Below are 13,347 nucleotides of genomic sequence, written 5' to 3'. Positions count from 1 at the left end.
CCCTACCCAGGTTTATACAGAAGTGAAGAGTTTGAAAAAAATGACTTTAGTTTTATGCAGAAAAGAAGAAGTTGGGACCTCGCAGTGATTACAGATTTCCAGAAAGTAGAGGAAAGGACAATGTTTTAAAATAACATTTGAATCTAACACCACATCCTCATTTAGAGGTGGTGTATGAAAACTGAAAGATTACAAATGTAACACTCCTATTCAGGAAAGGTTTTGTTTTTTAAAATATTCATTTTTGGAATCTGGAGATCACCAGAAAGGGTGACTGACCTTGAGAAGGTGGTAGTGGTTCATCTGCTTGATTTTCTGCAGTCCTCCTTGAGAAAGCCCTGGTCTTGAACAAGGAATTCCAGGGTTTAGACCCAGTGACTGTAACGAACCAGTGATAGATTTCCAAGACAGGATGCTGTGCAGCTTGGAGGTGGTGTTTTCAGGTGGTTACTATGCTTCCTTGTTGGTGGAGCTTGCCGGTTTGGGAGGCATTGTCAGAGTGATTTGTGTGAGTCACTGCAGTGTTGTTGGCATACTGCAGCAACTATGTGCTGGAGGTGGAGGGAATGAATGTTTAGTGTGGGTATTGGGATCCCAATCAAGTCAGGTATTTTGCCTTGGAAGGTGATGAGCTTCTGGGAAGAGTTGTTGGGATTGCGCTCATCCAGGCAAGAAGGGAGGGTTCTGTCTTGCTCCTGGTTTGTGCTTTGTAAATGAAGGTAAAGCCTTGGAATGTTGGGAGTTGAGTCACTTGCTGCAGGATACCCAGCCTCTGACCTATTCTTCTGGTCAGGGTGTCTATGGGGCTTGTCCAGTGAGTTTCTGCTCGTTGGTGACCTCCTGGGACATACTGGGGAACACAATAAAGGGAATGCCATTGAATGTCAGGGATAGGTGATTAGTCCTTTTAGAGCTTGGTACTCTTGTGTCATAAAACCTATGGGGAGGAGAGTAACAGATCCCAAGTTGGTGCAGAGTGACTGGTAGAATGGGTGATAGGTATCAGATGAAAATTAATACAGATAAGTTGAGGTGTTACAGTTTGGCCAGAAGAATGAAAGGATGCAATATAATTTGGAGAACCTGAACAGGGAAATCAGGCAGGGCTGTTGAGAATGTGGTTAAAAGGGCATTTGATATCCTGCTGCAGTAGCTAGAGGTATAGAAGGAGGGAGTAAAAAGATCATGATGAGCCTTTATAAAACACTGGTCGGACCACAACTGGAGAGTTGTGTCCTGTTCCAGATGCAAAGTCTCTGGAGAGGATGCAGAGGCTAAAACCATGGTGATTCCAGGGATCATGACCTTTTGTTATCTGGGTAAGCTGGAGAAACTGTGGCTATTCTTCTAGAAATTGTCAAGATTGCTAGATCTGGTAGAGGTATTAAAAAACTTAGAGTATGGGACAGGGTAGTTTTCTGGCATAATGGCCTCCTTTCACGCTGTGTCCACAATAACATCTGCAAAAACATGGACCAACAAAGTAAAGGAACGTCTGAGTGACAACTGTGGAAATGTTTGGTTCCATGACATTAATTCTTATGAAATGATAATTCGGTACAATATTGTGCAGAGAAAAACGTGCCCCTGTAGAATATTTGATTAATGCACCCTGTTACAAGAATATAGCCTGATTGAGGGTGAGTGTGCCACCACAAACTTCATGTATTTCCACTGGAGCCCTGAGTTTCATTGGAGGTAAGTTCCCTTTCATAGTCTCCACTTCTGTTGTTTCTCTCTAGCTCAGTTCACCGCTACCGAGTGGTTATCTAGAAGTAAGGGTTGCTGCCTTGTCATTCTGCAGATTCCATCCAGCTTTAAAATATCAAAAGACGTTCAAGTCTAATGTGAAATTGCAAAAATGAACACACATCTTTTAGTAGTGGGTTTTTGAAATTTATTTTCATATTATCGGAATGCACGCAAATAGGAAAGTGAAAATAAACCTTTAGTCACCAGAAGCTGTCAGTTGTTAACTTGCATAATTATTCATTTAACTCCCGTCTCTGCTCTCATCAATGTACACTGAATCAGAAAGCTGCAGCCTTAGTAGAATTAAGAACACGATGTCCTAGTTTGTTACTTTTGGTATTTAGAATGAAGCCGCTGACATCAGGACACCTCACTGTGCAGCTCTAACAGTGAGTGCTAGCTACAACTATTACAGCGAAGGATGTGGTTTAAGTAGCAGTAAGTGCATTTCCCAGCACCTAGCTGCTGATCCTCAGTCCGTGGTGATGACTGCTGACCTCATCCCATTATTGGAACGGTTATTTTAGCCGAGCCTGGCCACTCAGATTAGGTCAAGGGACTGCAGCTGAGAGGCAGAGACCAGCAAAGAGCCTCCTCCTAGAGAGACTTCACTAATTCCACAGCCTCCCTCAATTTCTTTGGTGACCATTGCATTCATGGATTCTGCTTTTCCAGGGGGCTCTTCCTTAAGATGTGGCCTCATGTGGGAAGACCCTCAGCTACGTCCTTGTTTCTGGGCTGCCCCGTTAAGTTCATGTTGATCCTGGGCTTGCGAGGAACGATCCTTTCAAGCGGTCCATTGCTGTGAATCTTATTTTGTTGCTTGCCACTGCATCGCAGAGGCCACCCAGGCACTGTATTCATCTACTGCAGTGTCACTGAGGGGCAGCCGGCATCTTGGGTGGTGGGATCCCTGCTGCCGCTGGCTTCTCATCAGTGCAGGTCGCCACTGACTGCTCCCATGTGCGAAAGGGCTTACCTTAGTAATCCAGGCCTCTTTACAAACAGGTGAGGCCATTGTGGATCATGAGAGGAAAATCCCGATGGGGAATGTCATGTTTCCGAGAAGCACCAGTGACCATGATTCTGAGGAACAGAGGGCTGGATCTGAGGAGTAAGATCTACCCTCTGCTTTCCCAGCTCCAACCGCAGCAGCGAGGTGCGTGGACGTACCTATTAAGTAGCAGGAAATCCCATTGCTCTCCACAGGGTGAGATTCTTTTGCCTGCATCACCCTGAAGCTGCCTGTCATAGATTCTGAGCAGCTGGTGAGACCTGTACATCACGAGCCACATGTTGTATAAACTGGCTAGCTTTATACGCCAAGCAGACGGAGAGCAGCAAGACCTTGACCGTGAGCTCTATGACATGGCTCCTGTAAATCAGAAGGAGAAAGAGCAAGGCTACCTGGTGATGTCCTTGCACAGCCTCATCTCCTACCTGCATGGGATGTAAAGAAACATCCTAATAACGGGTCAATCTTTGGAAAGAAAGAATCCAGTGAAAACCAGTTAAAGCATTCACATTGCGATTCTTAATAACGTACCCTACCTAGAGGAGGTTCACGAGAATGATTCCTGGAATGAAAGGGTTAATGTATGAGAATTGTTTGATGGCTCTGGCCCTGTACTCTCTGAAGTTTAGGTGAATGAGAGGAGATCTCATTGAAACCTATCGAATACTGAAAGGCTTTGATAGAGTGGATGTGGAAAGGGTGGGTGGAGGAGTCTCAGACCAGAGGGCACGGCCTCAGAATAGGGGGATGCTCCTTGAGTGGTAGTCCTTTTAGAGGCAGTGGTCCATTTGGAGCCAGTGGTCCATTTAGAGCAAGCGCTCACATCCCAGCTGTTCCCGTGTCCCTATCCTCCAGAGTTTGTAGATCCTGAATTGGCCTCTACAGTCACCAATGATCATGCCATCGCTCCTGAGGACTTCTTCAATCCTGATCTTCGCAAGCCAAGAACCACCCATCATCTTAATTTAGAGCCAGTACTACCGGTCTTTCTCTATTATCATAAGACATAGACATTTGCACTGAGAGTAAATTTATACTGTAATTTATAGGGCCAAGGGGCAAGAGCAAAGGAATAACATTGCCAGGATTTCCCTTCTCAAAGCCAGCACAGACACAGTGGGCCAAATGGCCTGTTTCTGTCTATGATTCTATACTGTTATGCTGGAAATTATTGCTGTGGAAATGATTTAAAGAGCTTAATAAATGAGGACAGTATGTACCAGCACAAGAAATATGTATAATGAAAGTTGGGAGAACACCCCTTGACCTGATAGAGGTGTATAAGATGAGAGGCATTGATCATGTGGATAGTCAGAGGCTTTTTCCCAGGGCTGAAATGGTTGCCACAAGAGGACACGGGTTTAAGGTGCTGGGGAGTAGGTACAGAGGAGATGTCAGGGGTAAGTTTTTTACGCAGAGAGTGGTGAGTGTGTGGAATGGGCTGCCGACAGTGGTGGTGGAGGTGGATGCGATAGCGTCTTTTAAGAGACTTTTGGATAGGTACATGGAACTTAGAAAAATGGAGGGCTATGGGTAAGCCTAGTAATTTCTAAGGTAGGGACATATTTGGCACAACTTTGTGGGCCAAAGGGCCTGTATTGTGCTGTAGGTTTTCTGTGTTTCTATGTTTCTAATAATGGATCCCGAAGATTGTATCTAATTGACACAGTACACCAGGCATTGACTTGAGACACACTGTACATCCGAGACTTATTATGGAAAGATACTGTGTACTCTTACTAATTGTCATTGAGAAAGGACGCAGTGTCCAATAGTAACACTTACTGTGAATATTTATCAGACATAGCCAGTACATCTGCACTGCAGATGTCCCAATGAGACTCCATTTTACACCACAGATTACTGTACATACTGTGACAGACTGCAAGTATAAGGAATTGGGGGTTGTTGCCTAGAAATGTTCAGTAAATAATCCTGCAGCTGTTACAATGAGGCAAGCTTGAACAAGGAACAGCACCTCACCTTCTGTCTGAGCACACTGCAGCCTTCTAGATTCAATGGTGAATTCTACAACTTCAAGTAACTTCACTTCTCTCCAGTCATTAACTAGCTCAGTCTATTTGATCTTCTTCCTCTTTTTTCCCCTTTTGCTTGTTTTGGAGACGTGACCTGCAGGGCTTGTCTTTGTGCTCTTCATTTCACAACTCCAATGTTGTTTTGTCTATATTCTCACTCACTGACTGCTCCCATTGACCTTGTTTACAGATTACCATGGTTACCCCAGTTTTACCCCAACAGACAACCCTTTCCCTCACCCTTTTAACAAGCTGTATTTGTCCCCTTCCCAGATTTTCAACCTCATCCTTGACTCTTTCCATGAATGCAGCCTGATCTGTTCATTATTTCCAACAATTTCTGATTTTATCACTCTCATCTAATTGGGTTCCTGCACAATATAGTGAATGGAACAGAGACAGAAGCAACTAGACATGTGCAGTAAAATGGCTGCTGTGAGAGAACTCACTAACTCTGTGCTTGTCGAACCACTTGACTGCATAATACCAGTGAAGGACATCTTCCCCTAAACCACAGTTTGCAGGTTAGTCACACTATACACTTTGACAGAGTTGGAAACAGAAACTGCATTGGGGAGGGAAATAACTCATATATGCACTCAACAGAACATACAAGTTCAAGGTACATGTGAGGAGGAAGGACTTGTGTGTCAGAGGTGAGGACATATGCCAGAACAACCAGCAGAAGAGTGTGGTAGGTGGTGGTTACGATTGTTTCCTATTGCACTGAGACCCCACCATCCACCCCCATAATAAAGAAAGGGCATGATCTCACAAGGTATGGCAAAGTGATTTGCATATCATCATTCATATCTGAAGAGTAGAATTCCCCCCCACAACAATGGTGCTCTATGTAGACCTTGAGTATTTTAATTGAGGTACCACATCTAGAGTTACGGAGACATTGGAGCAAGTCATTTAATTGGGAAAGAGATTCAATTATTCACATGTTAAATTTAATGCATGACATATGTGGGGATTTTATGCATAAGCTGTCTCTCCTGCATGGTTAAAAGACCATAAGACATAGGAGTAGAATTAGGCCATTCAGCCCATTGGGTCTGCTTCACCATTCTCCTGCCTTTACCCTGTAACCCTTGACTAATCAAGAACCTGTCAACCTCTGCTTTAAATATCCCCAAAGGCTTGGCCTCCAGAGCCATTTGTGGCAATGAATTGCACAGATTCATCACCCTCTGGCTAAAGAAATTGCTCCTCATCTTTGTTCTAAAGCAAGGTTTCCCAGCCTGGAGTCCACAGAACCCTTGCTTAATGGTACTGGTCCATGGTATAAAAAGGTTGGGAACCCCAGTTCTAAAGGGACATCCTTCTATTCTGAGGATGTGCCCTCTGGTCATAGACTCACACACTACAGAAAACATCCTTTCCACATCCACTCTATCTGGCCTTTCAACATGCAATAGGTTTCAGTGAGATCCCTTTCATCATTCCCAGTCCTCATACTTTGTTATCCATTGCCTTGTCCCAATGAGGTAGTTCATGATTTAGGTTTTATTTCATCTGCTGACCCTCTACTTTCTAATGTTTTAAACTACCAGAAATGACTTTATTACAGGAATACTGGATTAGAAAGAGTGACAAAATGAGATGACGTGCGCCAGTGTTGGAGAGATGAATGTTAGAAATTGAGAGAAGAATGGGAACCACAGTGATGGCTGCATTGCCTATCAAAGGCTTGTGGGACAATATTGTCTACTGCTACTAATTGTCAATGTGAAACCATACTGTGTTTTTAAGTAATTCTCACTGGAATGGATACCTTGATCATAGATTGCCAGTATTTTGGGATAATCTGCACCATGGATCATCCAAGTGAGATTTCAATTATACCACAATGTGGTCTCTGTGAGGAGATCATGTTGGCCATCTTCACTTTTTTAAGGGTTTCTTTGGTAAACTTCCATTCTGCATTTTGTATAGACTGACCATGAGGTAATTAAGGATGTCTATTCAAACTTTTTATTGTATCGTGGTTGCATTTTCTTATCAGGACACTTAATGGCTTTGGTTCTGCCTTTGATTGTATATTTTTCTGTGTCCTTTCAGTGTTTACTGTAGCTGTGATTGGGAGTCACATTCCAGCTCATTGTAAAGAGTATGCTTACGCAGCCAATTTCAAAATTTTTATGACCCAAGTCAAATAGATACGTGGCAAGAAATATGTCTACCTAATTGATTTTGTTTTAGTTTGGTAGAGTAATATTGGTTGCTCTGTCCAGTTAGTCATGATTATTGACACTCCTAATTGTTAGTTCTCATGATATCAAGATACATTTTATTTGAGCTAGTACCTTCAGTACTTTACCGGGATTTGTTATAAGGCTAACTTGTCCTGTCAAAGGCAGTGTTGATTTCTACCTGTTACAGAATAATCTGCTTCTTTATCTGCATCCATCTCTCCAGACTAACTGCGTATCTTTCTGTTGATCATGAAATCCTGCTGCTTTCCCTCGGCTTATAAGTACTGCACAAACATAGTGTTCCAAACCCGGCACAGACTCATGATGTTATTCAGATTCCTTCTCTGTTTATTCTTCCTGGACAAATGCCCTTGCATTGGAGAGCTGTTTGTCTCTGCTGTTGCTGTGTGCACTTAACACTATGCCTCCTTAATGGAACAAAGCTGCAGCATGTGGCCACCGTTGCAATTTAGCAACAGTTAGCACCATCGCAACTACGTGGTGAAGACTTCAGAAATGGAGTAGTTGCTGTTGCCTTCTGACTAACGTCTCTTCCTAAAATCTTGTGTGACCTTTCTGTCAAGGTTACAAGTTTGCATGTCAGGTCAAATGTGAGATACCATTTTGATAACTGAATGTTCTCGTCAATAAAGCTACACATAAATGATCCTGTGGGGCAAGATTTTAAAAATTCTTCAGATATTTTTGCATTTTAATTCCACATGTTGCTTCAAATCACCGTGAGCTGAAATAATTTTCTGAGCTTCTGTGGCCAGTTTAACTGGTGGGTCTTCATCAGTATCAAAGACTTCCTAAACTTTCTTATGGCAGTGTTTGTAATTGTATATTTTTAATGTGATCCGGTAGCATCAGGATACTTTGTGTCCACTATCTTTATATGTGTGGAGTCATATGTCTGTTATATGCTGCAGTGCAATAGGTCATGCAAATCCTTCTCACAGTCAGGCTGCATTGGAGCCACCATTTTAACACGTTGCACTCACAATAATGACACTACGGCCCTTGGATTTCTCTGCCCTGCACTTGGTTCTGCTTTTACATTCTCCTGTGCGTTTACTGGTCCCTGGAGTTTCTCTGTCTCTCACAGTATGACACACTTCTTGATACCAGTCCACACATGCCAGAAACAGGTTTGCTGACATGTTACATAATAAAGAATATCAAGCGCCCCAGTCTTTTTCTTCTCTGCAACTACCATAGCTTCCGTGTCAATCACAGATCCTTTGCCAGTTCCTTGAAGTGTGTTTCCATAGTGTGGCATTGTTTTCTCCTGGTCCTGATGCACCTTGGTCATTTTGATCATCCTCCTTATCATCTGTGGGGTTTTGAGAGGTGGCCGGAGAGCCTGGTGAGTACTGCGATGAATAACCTCTGAGAGGCAGCAGGAGCTTCGGTTCATGTGCTTACATCACTTGTACAAGGACATCACATGTTTACCTATTCATGTTCGTGTGCTCTCCGCTTCCCCAATCTGACGCTCAAAGCAGCTGTGCAGGTTGACTCTGTGGTTAAGAAGGTGTACAGTGCATTGGCCTTCATCAATCGTGGAATTGAATTTAGGAGCCGAGAGGTAATGTTGCAGCTATATAGGACCCTGGTCAGACCCCACTTGCAGTACTGTGCTCAGTTCTGGTTGCCTCACTACAGGAAGGATGTGGAAGCCATAGAAAGGGTGCAGAGGAGACTTACGAGGATGTTGCCTGGATTGGGGAGCATGCCTTATGAGAATATGTTGAATGAACTCGGCCTTTTGTCCTTGGAACGACAGAGGATGAGAGGTGTATAAGATGATGAGAGGCATTGATTGTGTGGGTAGTTAGAGGCTTCTTCCCAGGGCTGAAATGGTTGCCACAAGAGGACACAGGTTTAAGGTGCTGGGGAGTAGGTACAGAGGAGATCTCAGTAGTAAGTATTTTACGGAGAGACTGGTGAGTGCGTGGAATGGGCTGCCAGCAATGGTGGTGGCGGCGGATATGATAGGGTCTTCTAAGAGGCTTTTGGATAGGTAAGGGTTTTTTAAAAGACTTTTGGATAGGTACATGGAGCTTAGAAAAATAGAGGGCTATGGGTAAGCCTAGTAATTTCTAAGGTAGGGACATGTTCGGCACAACTTTGTGGACCAAAGGGCCTGTATTGTGCTGTTTCTATATTTCTATGAAATCTGTTCTGCTCCCACCATCACCACAGGTAGTGTATTCCAGATCAGAACTCCCCAGCCATCCAACTCTTTCAGCCTAACCTTATGGCTAAGATAAGAAAGATTCATTTATGTTTTAATTATTTATGTATCTAGTCCCAACTTTTCTGCCGCGGTATTTCAGATGTAATGATCCATAGACCAGCAATAACTTAAAGAACAACAGCTACGTGTGGGGGTTTCAGGGCCACTCACTTCAGAATCTCATTAAACCCATTAACGTGTGTGTAAAGCCGTGCCTTACAATTGCACAGTTCATTCTTAATGATAAATGATTTAAAAAATTATTGCATAATTATAAAGCAGAGCAATTAGTATTGTAATTTTCAGAGTTGTATTAATTCAATTTAAATTTATCCAGGTGTATAACTTGTCACAAAATATTCAAGAAGATGATCTGCAACATTTACAGGTAAATAAACCACTGTTTTATATATACAACATATGTAAAGCAGTATCACCATCATGTGGGTGAATTATTTATCCTGCTCTCACTGTTTCGTCTTCTTCAGCTCTTTACTGAATATGGACGACTTGCTATGGAAGAAACGTTTCAAAAACCTTTTCAGGTCAGCAATAAACTTTTTGCACTGCAAAGTTACCAAAGAATAATTTATTAAATTAGGCATGAATGTTTACTGCTTTTTAAGTTTATTATTTTCCTACCTTAATCTTTTCTTTATTTCCTGCATCCTCATCTTTCTTTGACACTAGGCAACTGTCCTGGAAACCTGTTGTTCGGGGATTTGTTTTTCAATCAGATTTGATGAAGCCTCCACAATGTATGCTCTGCTGCATTTACTAAACCCTTGGCAAATGCGCGGTTCCTGCTGTGTGAAGCGTGGACCCTGTCCCTACCATGATAAAAAAAAAGACTTCACTCTGTAACTGGTTACATATAATTTGATTCTAAAACTTTGAGAAAATGACTGTATGTGAAACAAAAAAGGAATTGTGAATGCACCAGTTCATATGTGAAAGTCAAATGAAATCTTTGACAGAATTCCATTAAATAAACTGACAGTGTCTTAAGGAAAACTCTATTCTCTCCCAATATGGCTCTCAGACTAAAGATATCCTCTTTTTCTTTTGAATGTACAGTCTCTCATATTTCTAGTTCGTGATTGGAGTTTTCCATATGAATTCAACTACGGTCGTAATGGAGGAATCAAGTTCCTGGAGAAACGTCTGAAGGTTTGTGCAGGACAATCTAGTTGATTGTAAATAACTTAGAGCTGAGGGCAGCACTAGGGTTACACTGAATAAAAGTAGATGTGAGGTGAGGTTCATTTCATAGCTTGTCACAGCAGACAGCCAGCCACTCCAGTGTTGCTTGGTTGATGCTGAGCAGGTCAGTGTCAGCTAAATCAGGTGAGAGTGGGCAGCTGCGCAGAACGTGTTCAATGTTCTGCACCCTTTCACCACACTCACAGGATTCGCTGGTCTTTAAACCCCACTTCACCATATTGTCTCCCATCCTACAAACTCCCGCTCTCGCTCTGTTGAGAGTGAACCACTTTCGTCTGTCAAGCAGTGCCCTGTCTGGCAACATTTCTGTGGGGTCTTGCACTGTATTGTTTGGTGGGGTTCTGGCTTCTGTTTGTTGCCAGAGGTCAATCCTGTAGGGGGGGATGTTCCGTGTGGTAGTTCCTCGACTATAGCTTAGCTTTTCCTCGATTTTAGGTGGTTGGAAACTGGCATATGATGATGTAGTGGGTACCATGGATCCGAGTTCTGTTTACCTTCTTCAATTTTTGTTATAGTGTGTCTTCGGATCTCTGGGGGAGCAATGGCTGCAAGTCTGTAAATGATGTTAGTGGGTGTGGGGCGCAGTGTGCCCGTGATTATTCGGCAGGCTTTGTTAAGCAATGGGTCTGTTTTCTTCACATGGGCTGATCTGCCCCACACAGGTGCACAGTATTCTGCAGGTGCATAGCAGAGTGCTAGGGCAGTTGATCTAAGTGTGCGAGCATTAGCTCCCCATTTCGTGCCTGCTAATTTTTCAAGACAGAATTGTGAGAGCCAACTTTCCCTTGGAGTTTTTGGATGTGGGTGGCAAATGAGAGCGTCCTATCCAGTGTCACGCCCAGGTAAATTGGAGTCGGATGGTGTTCGAGCTCCTTCCCACACCAGAAGATCTTGAGTTTCCAAGCTGCTTCTCGATTCCTCAGGTGGAATGGACATACTTGAGTTTTGGATGGATTTGGGTTCAGAGACCATTTTTCATTATACTGCTTCATTGCTTTGAGGACTGCTGTTAGTCGTACTTCAACTTCTTGGAAGGAGTTAGCTTGTGTTGCTATGCATAGGTTGTCTGCATAGATAAACCTGCATGTGTTAGGAAAGGTTAGTTGGTCGTTTACGTAAACAGTAAATAGTAGAGGTGCCAGGACTGATCCCTGTGGTAGTCCATTCTTTTGTGGACGCCACCTACTCTTAATTCCATTCATTTCTACATAAAATCTGCGATTTTCTAGGAGGCTTCTTATTACTTTGACTGTGGTTTCGTTCTTTAACATTTTAAATAATTTCAGTAGAAGGCCTCTGTGATTCACAGTGTCGTATGCTGCTGTTAAGTCAATGAATACTGCCTCTGTAATTTGTTCAATTTCAAAGCCATCCTCAATATACTGGGTTAAGTTCAGGACTTGACCGCAGCAGGAGCGGCCCGGCCTAAACCCGGCATGGTCTGGTGTTAGAAGATCTTCGACTAAGGGGGGTATTCTTTTCAGCATGAATCTCTCGTAGAGTTTATAGAGGGTGCAGGGCAAGGAAATCGGTCTGTAACTTTTAGGAATGTTGGGGTCTTTATTGGGTTTTAGGAGAGCAACAACGTTGGCTCTTCTCCACTTTTTAGGTATTTTTAATGATCTTAGGGAACAGTTAAAAAGGAACAGAAGCCCGTGGAGCGCTTTAGGTCTAAGATGTTTAAGGAATTCATTAAGAATCCCATCTATGCCAGCAGCTTTGTTGGATTTTAGCTGTGGTACTTCATCCTTTAATTCTTCTAGGGTGAGAGGTGGGAAGTTGTTATTCCCGTTTGAGAGAGCTGACTCCATCTCCTGATGTTGCTTTTTCTTTTGCCTCCGTTCCTTGTTATTTGGTCGACCATGTGAGGTGTTATCACTAGAATGTTTATGACTTAGAACTCAAGTGACCAGGCAGCCTTCTGCTGGAAACGTTCCTCCTTCCTCGGCACCTTGTTCTGTAGCTAAGAACATGGGCAGAAGGCTTGCTCATAGGATTCAGGTTAAGGTGCTGCACTTAAAACAGAAAGCAGTTCCTAGGAGATCAGCGGGGACCTACAAAATTGATCCAGTTTTCTGAACCACAGCCACGATGCCTAGACCAGGCCACCCCTCTAAACGTAGTCGCTGGAGAAGAATGGCACTTGTAAGAGAGGCTACTGTGATGCCAACAGTCACTCTGAGTGGGCTGCAGAAGTCAGTGGTTCCTGATTATAAAAAAAGTGATAATAACATTTTCCCACAAGCGTGTTCACATACATACATAGTTAATTTCTAAGCTGGTAACCGATGAGATGTAACCCATTAGAAACCTGTGTGAGAAAGGAAGTGGGTGATTGCACAAGAACTCAGCCAGACTGTAGCAGCATTCACTGCCTGGAATGTCAGACTTTACACCGTGAGCATTTGGAAGCTTGGCAGGCTGCAGTAGAGAGGCCGTTCCACTATCTGACTAAACGAATGTAAATATCATTATGTAAACCGGTGCAGCTGAGGACTGTGTAGTTTCAGAAAGATCAAAGAAAACGTAATGATGTTTAGCAGGAAAACAATGCACTATATTGTTCCCAATGAGAAGATGTAAGGAACCGCTCTGCAAAATCAGGGTGACTCACCAGTCATCGGAGAGTGAAGGTGCATGAAGTTCTTTGCCTAGGCTGTATCCTGTCTGTGTGTTATTTGCTGGCAAGTGATGAAAGCACTCACTGGAAATGTGGTGAGGCCAAGACACATTCATAAGACATTATGACATGAGGATAGCAGACACCACCATGAGTGGCAGGGACCTTCAGAATATCTCTCTGTTTCAATATTTTTATTAGTTTCTACATATAAGAATACAAAGTACAAGAAGATACATATTATAAATAAAAAAAAA

General features: G+C 43.0%; 1 protein-coding gene across 3 annotated transcripts in view; it reads left to right on the top strand.

Moving 5' to 3' along the window:
- atl1 (atlastin GTPase 1) overlaps nucleotides 1-13,347 on the top strand; it is an 83,442-nt gene that overhangs the window by 50,157 nt on the left and 19,938 nt on the right. For all 3 annotated transcript variants that reach the window (XM_072269244.1, XM_072269263.1, XM_072269253.1), the window contains 3 exons: nucleotides 9,584-9,634; nucleotides 9,735-9,791; nucleotides 10,324-10,416. In XM_072269244.1, the coding sequence (XP_072125345.1) occupies nucleotides 9,584-9,634; nucleotides 9,735-9,791; nucleotides 10,324-10,416 (201 nt within the window). The remainder of the gene's footprint in view (nucleotides 1-9,583; nucleotides 9,635-9,734; nucleotides 9,792-10,323; nucleotides 10,417-13,347) is intronic.

The sequence above is a fragment of the Mobula birostris genome, chromosome 1 (assembly GCF_030028105.1).
Source record: "Mobula birostris isolate sMobBir1 chromosome 1, sMobBir1.hap1, whole genome shotgun sequence".
Lineage (NCBI taxonomy): Eukaryota > Metazoa > Chordata > Chondrichthyes > Myliobatiformes > Myliobatidae > Mobula > Mobula birostris.
This window is presented reverse-complemented; position numbering and strand designations above follow the sequence as displayed.